The sequence below is a fragment of the Canis lupus genome, chromosome 3 (assembly GCF_003254725.2).
Source record: "Canis lupus dingo isolate Sandy chromosome 3, ASM325472v2, whole genome shotgun sequence".
NCBI classification, from domain to species: domain Eukaryota; kingdom Metazoa; phylum Chordata; class Mammalia; order Carnivora; family Canidae; genus Canis; species Canis lupus.
The window spans coordinates 57,333,481-57,348,002 of NC_064245.1; the positions used below are offsets into that span (position 1 = coordinate 57,333,481).

The following is a 14,522-nucleotide window of genomic DNA, read 5'->3' on the forward strand; positions in this document are numbered from 1 at the left end:
TCAGTCCCTCCACTGATGAGGAGATGACACAGCGATGTGAAGGTACAACCACAGTTAGTGCTCAGAGGAATCGGGGGTGAGGTGCTGGTGTCACGTGTAGGGCGAGTCCTGCTGCAGGTGGCTCCTGGATCCTAGCAGAGCATGGCCTCACCGGCCCTGGGGCCAGAGGCCACAAGGACCGTAAGGCCACCTCACCCCCCCATGTGGCCTGGTGCCTGCGTGTTGTCGCTGCCCTCAGCAGGGAGGTGCAGGCGGGACCCACGGAGTCACTGCAGGGTCTTACAGGTCCCTGCCGGGCTGGGACGGGGCCCCTGTGGCTGCCCTCACCCATCCTCCTGCCACACCTGTGCCTTCAAGCCCTGCTCACAAGTCCCTGGGGAGGCGGCGTGGGGACGGGATGCAGACCCTCCACGCCCCCCCCCGCCCCCGGCAGTGACAGCGGAGCCCCTGCAGCCGTCCACACGTGCTGTCCCAAGTAGGGCTTCTGCTCGTTTCACGAACGTGCCAATGACCCCACCCGTTAGGGCTCCCTGCTCACCCTCGGGCAGCGGCCTGGCACAGTCGAGAGCATCAGGATGCTGTCCGTCCTGAGGGTGTCGGGCAGTGGACGCAGTGCAGAGCCCGCTCCCCACACGCCCCACCTGCACCCCAGGCCCACCCCTGCCAGCACCCTGTCACCTCTCCCCCTGCCCAGGAGGCCTCCGCGGGGCTTGGCCCCGAGGTTCAGGGCCGGGTCCCTGAAAGGACGCCTGCGTCCGTGGCCCGTCCTTACGCTCAGGAGGGGCCCGTGTCCCCAGCCCGGGCCGGCCCTGCCTCCCCACCGCCCCGGCTCTCCGCAGGGGTGGAAGATGGTACCGGTCAGCCCCCGGCTGCACGAGGAGCCCGCGGCCGCAGCCCCGACATGGAGGAGCCCACGCCCGAGCCCGTCTATGTCGACGTGGACAAAGGGCTGACCCTGGCCTGCTTCGTCTTCCTCTGCCTCTTCCTCGTGGTGATGATCATTCGCTGCGCCAAGGTCATCATGGACCCCTACAGCGCCATTCCCACGTCCACCTGGGAGGAGCAGCACCTGGATGACTGAGGTGCGGGTGTGGGGGGACCTCTGTGTCCCCTGGCTGCCGGCCCACGCAGCTGGGGGTGGACCTGGCCCCAGACGGAGGAGGTTCACTGGGCCCCACCTGCGGGGGCTCAGCGGGGCCCAGCCTGGAGATGAGAGCGCTGGCCCCGGAGTCCAGAGGCTGGTCCAGGCTGGGGAGTCTCCGTGGGACTGGGGGGTGGCCCTGTGCCCTGGCTCCTGGGCACCTGCCGGGACAGGACCCGGGGCAGACACCCATCGTCACGCCATAGTGCCCTCCATGTGATGACACGCTCTGCCCTGACAGGGCAAAGCCACACGCGTATGAGCCCCAGCAGCTTGGGGCACAGATGTCCCCATTGGGCCTCCAGGGAACGGTGGTGAAGGCCAAGGCCTCACCAACTTCACATAAGGCATGGGGCTGCTTCCCAGCAGTATTTTTAAAACTAAAACAGAGAGGGGTCTATTTTTCCTGTCATGAATGAAATGTGCATTTTGGGAATTGGGAAAAATACAGAAAAATAGAAGGAAAAGTGGAAATAACACTTATAATCCCACCTCCCAAAAGCCGCCATTTTGATATATTTCTCCCAAGCTTTTTTACACGTATCTTTTTAAATAGTCCTATTCGTACCGTATGCACGATGTTGCACCACCTCCTCTTAGAGCATGGACGCCTTCCTGTCGCATCGCCTACCCATCATCCCAGCGGCTGCAGGGGATTCCAGCAGGCGGGGAGGTCACGGCTCCAGCAGTGTCTCCTCTGGCCACACAGTTAATTGTTGGCTGACCTCTTTACACAGAAATTTATTCCATGGAGCAGTCTTGTGGGCAGGCTCCATCTGCAGGGTGAGCACTGGACCGAGAGTCCTGGGCCTCATCCTCAATCATTCAAAAGCTGTGTGGCCATGAGCAAGTCCCGCCACCTCTCCGTGCCTTGGTCCCCTCCTGTCACAATGGGGAGGAAAAGCTTCACCACCTCCCTTGTTTGGTGCAAGGCTCCTGTGCTGAAAGGATGGGAGGGGACATATGGGGCGCTGGGAACAGGTTGCTGATACTGAGTGCCCTCGAGGCCTCCCTCCTCCCCCATCACCTTCATCCATGACCTTGTGGCAAGATCCCAGAACCCATTGCACTGCTCCCAAGTCCTGGCTCATTTGCTTCCTGTTATGTGACCCCAAATAAGTCACTCAGCCTCTCTGAGCCCCAATTCTCTCATCTGGAAAATGAGGGAAACATGTCTACCTCACAAGGTTGTTGTGAGGATGGAATGGAGGAACATGGACCAACCTCAATGTCCTTCCTTGACTCCACCACCCCAGGAGAAGCCAGAGGTCTGAGCCAGGAGGGGCATGGGTTCTGGGGGCCCCTCCCTGCACAGCCTGGAGCCCTGAACTTTCCTCAACTTCCCGGGGCCACTTCCCAGGCCAAATCTCCCAGCCAGAACCACTGGCCAGGGGGATACTCACAGCAACCTCTCCCAGCACCTGACCTCAAGGGATACGGTGTCTAGTCATTTACATCATTGTCATTGTCATCTGTGAAAGCACATGCTATGAGGTTAGACCACCCAAACCCCCTCCCCTCCAAGGCACAGCCTGCCATCCCCATCAGGAGAGACCTGCATCTGTGAAAAAGCACAGCACTCCCTTCCCATTGCCTGCATCCCAGCCCTGGGTCCAGCTCCAACCTAGGCACTGGGAAATGGGTCTCCAGAGCCCTGTTACCACTAGGTGACCCCTGAGAGTGAACAAGGCAACAGTTGTTTAGGCACATTCCAGGGCCTGTTCAGCTGTCTCCCCCTGCCCACACACACACACACACACACACACACGCTATGTGGGATGCACAAAGGGACAGCTGGACGGGGCAGTGAGCCCCAATGCAGTGGAGACTCTGTATGCAGGAAGGATCTAGAGCAAGGACCTCGTGCGTTGCCTCAGGCCCAGCAGCAGCCCTGGCTATGCAGCCTACCTCAGAGACACCCAGCACTTCTGTGAAAACTCATCAGCATGGATTTATGATGTAAATCAGAACCAACTCCCCATCAGCTAGGAACAGATCCCAAAGAACAAGGGGGCGGTGTCAAGACCTCACTTGGAGATTCTCTGGAATTCTCAGGAGTGAAAAGCAGGTGCCCTAGGGCCGTGCGACCCAAACTGTGATGAGGAACGAAGCACATGTGTGGTGGTGAGGAGCTCGCTGGGAATCCAGAATCCTGTGCCCAGTTCAGACCTCCAGAATCCATGTCCGTGGAGGCGGTGCCCAGGAATCTGCTAGCAAGGGCCACCATGCAGCTGGGGACACCCTCAAGTTTGAGGAGCATTGCCCTGAGGATCTTGTGATCCCACTTCATTCTTTTCCACACTGAGATTTGCTGATATCTCCCACCCTATCTCTGGACTGGGTTTGTGAGGGTTTTGGTTTGTTTTGTTTTTTGGGGGTTTTTTTGGTGGCAAGGGGAAATAACATTTCAGAAAAGATGAAAAATAAAAAAATCATGCCCCATCCAAGCCTCCAACAAAACAGTGATTTTCATTGAGTATCCATATGCTCCCTTCTAATCTTTGTCCAAATGCAAGATACATTTTCTATAAATGTTATCAGTTATCTAATTTAAAATTATACCCCCCCCCAACATTACCCCATGAGCATGTTTCTGCCATGGTCTTCCTATTTATCTTTTTTTTTTTTAAGATTTTATTTATTTATTCATGAGAAACAGAGAGAGAGAGGCAGACACACAGGCAGAGGGAGAAGCAGGCTCCATGTGGGGAGACCAATGTGGGACTCGATCCTGGCTCTCCAGGATAACATCCTGGGCTGAAGGTGGTGCTAAACCGCTGAGCCACCCGGGCTGCCCCCTATTTATCTTTTGAGTGGCAACAGAACATGCCATCTAGTGGGTGTACACAATTATTCAGACTCCTATCATCCAGTACTTGGATCACTTTCATTTGCCCTATTATATGTGTTCCAAGAGACCAAAGAAAGATGAAGACAGGTGTCACGAGTCCTGGGAGCTTGCTCAGGACAGTGGGAAATACACACTTCAACCATAGCCCCTCCACCTAAGACACTCACTGGGGAGGGAGGCCTGCTGCGCATTTGAACCTATTAAAGGGAATTTGGAGCTTCTGCTATTGCTCTGTGCTGCTAAGGATGAGGGGGTGGTCTTTGTGGTCAGAGCCTCTCAGCCAGTTCCTGGCCAGCTGAGATGAGATTGGGTTGTGGACAGAGAGACAAACTGTCCAGCAAGAGAAACGAACTGAACTTTTAAAGACCAGAAGCGGGTAGAGAGGAAATGAAAGCACGCAGGGGGAGAGGTCTGTGAAGTTGGCTGCAGCCCAAGGGTTAAGGGAAAACTCGACCAGAGAACAGGTCCCCCTGCAGAGAATAGGTGGAGGATTTTCCAGACAAGGTATCCAGGGGCCACTGCAGGCTGCTGAGGGCCCCATGCCCTGTGCAGCCCCATCATGTCCCCCCGAACCCTCAGTGAGGTCTGATGTAAAATGCATTCCGTGGTAGTGGTATATGGGGGCAATTAAAGGCATCTGGATGATGGGCCATGTGAAGGAACGCAGTCTGGAAAAGGACAGGTGTGGCAGCAAAAAATAGGCGGGAGCGGACAGAGTGACAGGCGTGCAGAGATGCGAGGCTGCTGAGTGTGTTCAGATAGGCTGACAGGAGTGACAGGACACGAGCCTCACCAGCCCCGAGCATCACTTCCCAGCATCTCTATTGCATTTTTTCCAACCACTCAAATGTCCATATGTTTTTATGGAATTGGAAGACCCAGGCCTCTGTCACCCATAACCTTGTCCCAGAACTCGGAGGCCAGCCCAGTCTGAAAGGAGCTGGCCATGCGGTCAAATAGCAGGTGGAGAACCGCCTGACCTGTGTGTCCACTGCTGTGGTTCCATGCCCCTCCGCCCCCCGGACTCACCGTCGAAGACCGGCCCTGCCGCCTATGGTGGACAACCTGCATGGCCCCCCCTGGCCGGGGGCGCTGTCTCTGGAGAGGTGCCCCTGCTGAGCTCCCAGGGTCCACACCCCCATTTCCAGCCATTCTGTCCACACCCAGGTTGGCTGTGTCCAGAGGGGTAGACAGCCTCAGTGATATTGGCCCTCCCCGCGAGGTCCTCACGTCCTTGACAGTCAGCAAGGCTCTGCCTCCCTCCTGCGGAGCTTCTCTTCGGGACCAAGGCAGGCAGCACGCATCCTAGCAGGAAAGCCATGGCACACCCAAAGTGGTCCACAGTTTGAGGGCTTAGCAAAAGGATGTCTAGAGGTCAGGCAGGGCTGAGGGAAACGTGGGATTGGCCAGAAGTGGCAAGGAGGAGAGTGTTCTCAGAACCCACAGGACTGTGACCATGGGAGAGGGTCACCCAACGGGAGCCGTGGCCACAGGGAGACGGTCAAGACTCCTTCCCACGCCACAGGCAGCAGGGAGAACGTGGGGAAACATACACCCGGATCTCTCACCTTCAGCTCTCCACTGTCTCCTCGGGCTCTGCCATGGGCCAAAATGACCGAACCTCATAGTCAGGGGATCCCGCGCAAAGTGACTCATATATGTTAACGTCCTGGAAACATAACCAGTACAACCCACCCCTGTGAGCACATGGTGTCATTCATGAACTTCGCTTGGATGGGGAAGAGGTGTACATGTGCCCCCCATAGGGGAAACATAAAGTTCCATCCACCCCCATGTTGTCGGGGGAGGGCGCGATAGCTGTGTAGCCTCACTCCCACCCGGACCCATCCACCGCTGGGTGAGTAAATAAACAATTGCTATAAAGCACAGCTGCTAGAGTCCTCCCTTCTGTGGCTGGTCACCAGGCCCAGCTTGAGCATCACTCACGTCCCGTCTACCTATTCTGGGGTTCCCTTGGCTGGTGGAGTATCCTACCTCACAGAATGTCCCATATCTTCATCCGTGGAAGGATCTGGATTCCTGGTGCCCTGTCTTCACTGGGTTGCCAGTCTCTACCAACCCACAAAGCACAGGAAGAGGGTGTGAAGGCCTCACCTTCTCAGCAGGAATAGGTGCCCTAGGACGGCACTACTCAGACTATGGTTTTAGGATAATGGTATCAGCCACATTGGGGGTTTGTTAGGAATCCAAGTTCACACCCCCACCTCAGACCTACAGAATGGGGGTGTAGGGGTGTAGGATGGCTCCTCGGTAAACCTCTGGGTTCCAGAACCCATCCTCCTTGCCCCCCACACTGTGGAGAAGCACCCCCGCTTCCCACTGGCTGTTGGGATAGATCACCCCAACAGTGCAGTCATCCCCTTCTCTGCCCTCCTGGGCCAGTCAGAGGAGACCCAATGGCCACAGGAGGATCTCAGTTTCTAACCTAACACACCCATAACCGTGTACTCTGGTGGAAGCATTTCTTTTTCCTAAGAATTCTCAAAACCACCAAGGCCAAGGATACAAGGATGAAAACCAGAAATACTGTAAGTGGGTTATTAGTGTAACAGCCAGAGGATTCACTTGTGCCTCCATCCCTTGGTTCCCAGACCAGGATCATCCAGCTAGGGGGAAGGTGGCACCATACAGCCTCTGGGTCAAGGTAAACACTGCGTCCTATAGGTCAGCCACCAGAACTGAGCCTCCCACAGGACATTCCAAATTTCCATCATGCCAACCGCTTCTGGGTGATGAGGCACGTGGTACACAAGAGGCCTTCTGGGGCAGGAGTCCAAGGCTGCAATTCCTTTGGTGGGAGGTCATGTCAGTGAGATAAATAACATCCTACAAATGCTGGGGAGGCAGGGATGGCAAGCCCATATACAGAATATGAAGCTCTTCCTACCACCCTCCATGACAGACAGGGTCCAGCGCAATCAACCTGCCCCCAAGGGGCTGGCCTGTCCCCACAGCCCAGTCCCAGGGATGGGACGTTGACCTCATTCATTGACAGGGTGTATATCTAGAAATGATGGAGCAAATGAGCCTCAGTGAGGGGGGGGCCGTGTTGCTGACCCCATATCCCACCATATCCCTTCCATTTGGCCGCTTAGCTGGTGGCACCACCGAGCAAGCACTGGAGTGGATAAGGGAAGGGGTCAACATCCCCACTGGATTACTGACCGCCTTCTCTGCCCTGGATGTCTTCTGATGGGCATGTAGTTGGCACATGAACATCTTCAAATGCGAGACCTTTCAAAAGATGTACTTCCACACACATCTCCCGGGGACAGCCCTGCATCGTCTCCTCCTGAATCCTCTACAGTTGGGCTGCTGTTCTGAGTCTCCCACTGGGGATGGTTAGAAGCTCCACACGGTATCCCTGTGTGCTGCAGACCCTCCCTACGCCATTGGGTCTCCCGGACCACCTGGCCCCTTCCAGTCCATAGGACCCCGTTATTACCACTGACATCTGGAAACTTCGTGCAAGAACATCATTGTCTCCACCCTGAGGGAGAGTTCTACAAGAATGCTGGAGGACCCCCCCCCACCTTACTAGCACATTCTCAATGCCTTTGTGATAGAATCATCCTCAGGGCCCCCTAGACAGGTTGGGTTTGGGGTGACTGAACCACTTGCACGTGACAGACTCACCCCAACATTCCCATCTCCCTGAGCCCTCAGACTCGTTCCCCAGTATTCCCAGGAAACCCAAGACATCATCACTCCAGACACTCAAAGGATTCATCAAGGAGGGCTTAATTTAGGGACTATTCTCAGCAGCGTAGGCAGGTCTAAAAGAACCATTAAGGGACATTGAGTAACTCGGAATCGATGACAATGAGAAGCCGTTGCCATCCCTTGCTTGGGGGAGGGGGCAGCAGTACCAGGAGCCAGCAAGGGTCACAGCCATGTGCCCGGAGGAGCTGTGAGCCATCGGTAGAGGGACACAGCAGGACACAGCCACCCCAGGACCCTGGCCCAGAAGGGAAGGAGTGAGAACAACTGCTCCCAGCTGCTTTCTCCTCCTGCCCTCCACTCTCGCCTTAAGCCTCTGCTGCCCACTCTCACCAGGAGGCAGAGGGCATGAGCCTGGGCGGTGTCAGCCCCTGGGGACACAGCAGGGCAGGGAAGGATGGAGAACAGACGCGGAGAGACAAGGGAGCACCGCCAGCGCTGGGCCCGTGGTCTTCTTCCTGCCAACAGATGTTAGGCGTGGCCCAGCACGGCCCCAAACCGATTTTCTAACTTTGAATATTCGGGCACGAGGACTGGAGTGGCAGTCCCCGATGCCCCTGGGACTCTTTATACACTCCGGTCCTCCCTCTCTCTCTCTCTCCACTCGGCTGCAGCAAAGCCACGGGCACCCTGGCTAAGTCCCGCTGGGTCCCCTCCTCCGAGAGAAAGAGCGTCCTCTGGCCTGACATAGTGAAGGGGGACCGCAGGGGACACAGCTGATCAATAGGCTCCCAGGTAGTCACAGTCGGTAGCGTCAGCCACCCTTGGGGCATGCCCATTAGTCCACAACGTGAGGAGAGTCGGGCCTCACCCTGTAGGCAGAGTGGGGGCCCAGGACGGTGAGCCCAGAAGGCCAAGGCCAAGGGACCGGACGCCCCGGAGCTGGAGCCTGGGCTCCACAAGCAGGGCTGTGGCGAACATCCGTGCACACATTTCTGAGCAGCTCCCATGCGACAGGGGTTCGCACGCAAACCACGGGTCGAGGCCAAAGTTCCAAGCACCTGGGCAGCCCGGGTGGCTCAGCGGTTTAGCGCCGCCGTCGGCCCAGGGCCTGATCCTGGAGACCTGGGATCGAGTCCCGCATCGGGCTCCCTGCGTGGAGCCTGCTTCTCCCTCTGCCTGTGTCTCTGCCTCTCTCTCTCTCTCTTTCTGTGTGTCTCTCATGAATAAGTAAATAAAATCTTAAAAAAAAATCTTAAAAAAAAAAGTTCCAAGCACCAGACTCTGCCTGCCGGAGAGAAGCATCTGCCCTGGAAGCTCGGAGCTCTGGGTCCTGCCTCGGCTCTGCCACTCCCTCGGGTGTCAGAGAGGAACACGTCTCTTCACTCACACACCAAATGTCAGGGAGGTGCGGGAGCCGTCCTGCCCTTACCCCTGGGTCGGGGGTCCTCCCCTAGGACTCACGCTTTTCAGGGCCCAGCATGGGGCAGATAGACGTGCAAACTCATGTAAGAGTCCCGGGGCCCGGCGAGCCCCCAAGAGTCCACCTGGCATCACGACCTGCACCACAGGCGCCCCTCTCGTGAGTGACACCTGCCGGGCGGCCTCCCCCGGCCCTGCACCGTGTCCTCGGAGCAACAGTGTGTGGATGCCACGCAGGTCTGCGGTGGGTCGGGGCCACGGTGGCAGGTGGGTTCGTCCCTGACCGTGGGGACCCAGGGCAGCATTAAAAAGAAAATGGGTAAAAGGAAAGGTGATTGGTTAGCGGGTTAAATGTTCTCAGCACAAATGCAACTGACTCAGGCCCAACCCAGTGGCATTTTGCAGTTGTAACAAATACCCATTTTCTTGCTCTTTTTCCAATTTCTGCTTCTGGAGGCACGTACAGATTCAGCCTGGTAGTCACAACAGCTGCACATGGCAATGAGGGCACACTTGGCAATATTAACTGATTCGTATTAATTTATGTATACATTAGGCCTCATCAGGACTCAAGAGTGATATGAATTATTTTGGCAACGTGATGGACACTAAACACTAGGATTGCAAATAGTTTTATTTTTATAAGAAGTATGTAAATGATTTAATTGAAATTTTAAAAAATCAATTTAAACATTTCAGCTTGATTGAAATAATTTTGATATGAAACGTTAATGTTCTTCAATTATAATTTGTATCTTGCCTTTAATTTTAATGGACATTTTGAATGTTATCAAAGAAAAGTAACTGAAAAATGCATATAAAATAAATTTTATATTAGAGTTTTGTGAGACTCCACATTTTGTACATTTTGAGTATCATTCAATTTGCATTTTATTTATTTATTTTTTATGATTATATTTTTTCATGAGAGACACAGAGAGAGAGGCAGAGACACAGGCAGAAGCAGGCCCCATGCAGGGAGCCCAATGTGGGACTCGATCCTGGAACCCTGGGATCACGCCCTGAGCCAAAGGCAGATGCTTAACTGCTGAGCCACCCAGGTGTCCCCCATAATTCAGATTTTATTGAGAGATGAATCTAAAGGATTAAAATGCGATTGGGGATCCCTGAGTGGCTCAGTAGTTGAGCATCTGCCTTCAGCTTGGGGCCTGATCCTGGAGATCTGGGATCGAGTCCCACATCGGGATCCCTGCATGGAGCCTGCTTCTCCCTCTGCCTGTGTCTCTGCCTCTCTCTCTCTCTGTTTCTCATGAATGAATAAATAAATAAAATAAAACCCTGAATTATGTCAAGAGTTAGGTTATGACAAAGTAGCGACTCTAGTGAAATTAAGAATGATAGATTTTAAATGTTAACATTTTACTTTAAAAAAATTAATAAAACAACTCGTGAATTTGTGTGTCTTTAATGCTCACCCCCACACTGCCACCCCAGCACGGCTCATGTGCAGAGCTTGAGCCATTATGTCTGATTAAGAGAATAGAGGGGGGATCCCTGGGTGGCGCAGCGGTTTAGCGCCTGCCTTTGGCCCAGGGCGCAATCCTGGAGACCCGGGATCGAATCCCACGTCAGGCTCCCGGTGCATGGAGCCTGCTTCTCCCTCTGCCTATGTCTCTGCCTCTCTCTCTCTCTGTGACTATCATAAATAAAATTTAAAAAAAGTGGTAGCATTTTTTTAAAAAAAAAAGAATAGAAGGAACGTGTTGGGGAGGTAGGTTCATCGGAGGCCGGGGAGCAAGAGGACACGGGGTGATGTAAGCAAGTGCTGAAGCTCTACACCTGAAACTAATACAATACTGTATGTTAGTTACACTTCAATTTAAAAAAGAAAAAGAACTGTTACTTTGATGTCTTGCCAATTTTCGATCATAGAAAAACTACAGATAGTTCTGCAACTATTTTTGTTTTGTCATTATGAAAACGTACGTCGAGGCAGGAGAACAGGATGTATTTTATTTCAGTGTATAGCATGGCTTATGCATCTTAAGTACTGAGGCAGAAATGGGTCTCAGTGGGTCTCGCAGTTTAGGGGTAGACCTAGGAATATGGCCTAATCCTGTCCCCAGGGATCTCCCAGATACTCATTCATTCAGCAAATACGTGCTGCGTGCCTACTGTGCTGGCCAGGCGCCGGGCTGGGTAGTGGAGAAAGCCCGTGAGCAGCAGCTAGCCCTGCCCTCGGGAGCTGAACCTCTGGAGGAGGCAGACGTTGTGCACATCATCAGACAACACTGGTCCGTTATCGCGGAGGCCACATCCTCCATGGACACGGAGATGTCCCATCCCGATCCCGCTGCAAGAAAGGTTTCCCTGTTCCAGCTACTGGAGCGCTGGTCTCGAAATAAGCCTGGCCCCAGTCTTAGCCTGAGACCATGAAAAACAAAGCCAAACAGACAAAAAAGCAGAATCTGCAAGGAAGCATCCACTGTCTCCAGCTCCCGTAGATCAGTGGCTCCTCTGAGTCCTTGCTGCTTCTCCCCCAGGCCCGAGGGTCCTGCCGAGGGGGCAGATAAGGAGCATTTACAGGAAGCAGATTCATGCTTTGGAAGGCAACCCTGCCACGTTAATTTTTCCTGAGGTCGTTAAAAAATACATGCTTCAAAACTAAAGAAAGAAAAAAAATACATAACCACTTTTGTGGTCCATTTTGCATCAGGAATCTTTGAGATAAAATCAATACAGCACTTCAAATCCTAAAGCTCCCTTGTCCTCAAAAATATGGTGTTGTCCAGTGAGAATGGGGAAAATTAACAAGGTAGGAAACCACAAATGTTGGAGAGGATGCGGAGAAAAGGGAACCCTCTTACACTGTTGGTGGGAATGTGAACTGGTGCAGCCACTCTGGAAAACTGTGGAGGTTCCTCAAAGAGTTAAAAATAGACCTGCCCTACGACCCAGCAATTGCACTGTTGGGGATTTACCCCAAAGATACAAATGCAATGAAACGCCGGGACACCTGCACCCCGATGTTTCTAGCAGCAATGTCCTCAATAGCCAAACTGTGGAAGGAGCCTCGGTGTCCATTGAAAGATGAATGTATAAAGAAGATGTGGTTTATGTATACAATGGAGTATTACTCAGCCATTAGAAACGACAAATACCCACCATTTGCTTCAACATGGATGGAACTGGAGGGTATTATGCTGAGGGAAGTAACTCAATCAGAGAAGAACAAACATTATATGGTCTCATTCATTTGGGGAATATAAATAATAGTGAAAGGGAATATAAGGGAAGGGAGAAGAAATGTGTGGGAAATATCAGAAAGGGAGACAGAACATAAAGACTCCTAACTCTGAGAAATGAAGTAGGGGTGGTGGAAGGGGAGGAGGGCGGGGGGTGGGGGTGAATGGGTGACAGGCACTTAAGGGGGCACTTGATGGGATGAGCACTGGGTGTTATTCTGTATGCTGGTAAATTGAACACCAATAAAAAATAAATTTATTAAAAAAATATGGTGTTGGCCTGAAGCTAGCCTCATTCTTGGACAAGTTCTAAATGTGCAACAGGCATCTTAAAGGTGGAGCAACATCGGGGAGAGGGTGCAGGGTATAGAGGGCCCGTGGTGGGAGCAACAGGGCTCCTACCCCCTCCTCCCTCCCTGCAGCAGGGTGTCCGTAAGTCCAATCAGCACCTCCAGGATAACCTCCCATAGACCCCATCCTGCCAGAGACACCTCTGGGCTCGCTCCTCCTGGTCGGGGCATGTCTAAAGGATTGTACTCTCAGTCGTGTATTCATCCATTTACACTCCCCAGGGCCCCTAGAGACAGGAAGCACAAATGAAATACGAATTAATAAGAAGATGCAGTAATTACGGTGACCAGTGTGCCTGGGGATGCACGCCACCAGATCGCAAGCTCCATCCACAGCTTCAAAAAGCCTCCAGTTCACGACACACCGTGGCTAAAGAAAGAAGATTTGGCCACGAATGCTGTGTTTGTGTATTTCTTGTCCTCACATACAGAGATGTTTCAATGAGCTCGGCTCCCAAACCACAGAGCACTCATTCCCTTGTGGTCGGGGGCGCCCCAGGTATTCCTGGCGGCTGCAGGTCAAGGAGTCCCGGCCGGAGGGAGCCCAGGCAGGTGCGTGCTCGGGCCGCGTGGATGCGTGGATACGTCTGGGTCCACCTGCCCGTATGTCCCGGGCTCCCCAGCCCCACCCAGCAGATTTCCACTTCAAGTACACAGCGGGGGTATAAGTGTGTGGTTTCAGGAGCCGATTCCAGCATTCCCTGGCACCAGTGTGGCCAGGTGGAGTGATGATAATTTTAATGACATTTGTCTGTGAGCCGGAGACCTCTGGGAGAGCTCTGCTGCGAACAGATTCCAGCAGAGCCCACGTAAGGGGAGGTGGCCCTGGGAACACACACCCCCCAGGAAGAGTCTGGCCTTCCAAATTCAGAGAGTAAGTGTTTGGATCAATCTTATCCAGATGGTATAGGGGCCTGGGAGTCCCTGCCGCCACCCGGACTATACAGGATTTCCAGGAAATCAGCAAAGATCGGAGACTATGGCCCAGGGCTGGGCGCCATGGAAGGGTCGGCTGCGTGAGAGCAGGTGTGCCTCCGAGCAAGCGGGCTGCAGAGACTACCAGCTGCCCCAGCAGCCGCTCCCCTCCTCTTCCTTAGCCACTGAGCTCTGGTTTTAACTGAAGAAACAATGTATGCAGCTAAAAAGATTACATCCTAGACTTCCTTGCAATGAGGTGTGGCCTTGTGACTAAGTCCTTGCCCATGAAATTGGGTGAAAAGTGTGATCTGGAACTCCCAGAACGGCTGCTTAAACTGATATAACTCAGCCGGAAGGGGGGTGCTTCTATTCTCCCCAAGCCCTGCCTCTGGACTTCCTTCTACAGGCCTGGAGCTTGAGCACAGTGGCTGGAGCTCCAGCAGCCTCTGGTACCATGAGGTGGCCTTGAGGATGAAAACCATGTGCTGAGGATGAGCCATGTGGCTCGTCCATGACACTGCGGTGCTGCGTACAAACCCCACGCTTCCCGGCCCTAGAATGCTTTCATGGGAGAATGAGCAGCCTCCTCGATGTCCCTAGACGTGATAAGCACGCTCCGTCCTCGGAGCTTTGTACCACTAGTCCTTCTGCCCGGGGCATTCTCTCTCTGCAGATACCATCCAGTTGGCTCCCTCACTTCCTTCGGCCTCCGGGCAGGAAAGCACTGAGGATGACATCGAGCCTTCTCTGAGCAGCCTGCTTATGAAGTCATCGCTACCTTATACACTATCTCTTCCTCATCCCTTTGCTTATCGTCTGTCTCCTTCCTCCTGCGATATAAACACCACAGGGCAGAGGTGGGGCTGTTCTGTGCTCCGCTGCATCTCCTGTGCCCAGAACGGTGCTTGGCACAGAGGGGGCGCTCGATAAAGCTTTAGGGATTCAGTGAATGG

The 14,522-nt window shown here is 53.7% G+C and overlaps 1 protein-coding gene across 2 annotated transcripts in view; it reads left to right on the forward strand.

The window, feature by feature from the left end:
* CTXND1 (cortexin domain containing 1) overlaps positions 1–9,934 on the forward strand; it is a 55,456-nt gene extending 45,522 nt beyond the window's left edge. For both annotated transcript variants that reach the window (XM_025437653.3, XM_035714245.2), the window contains one exon: positions 840–9,934. In XM_025437653.3, coding sequence (XP_025293438.1) covers positions 902–1,081 — 180 coding nt within the window. In that variant the 5' untranslated portion in view covers positions 840–901 and the 3' untranslated portion in view covers positions 1,082–9,934. The remainder of the gene's footprint in view (positions 1–839) is intronic.
* Positions 9,935–14,522: the final 4,588 nt, after the last annotated feature.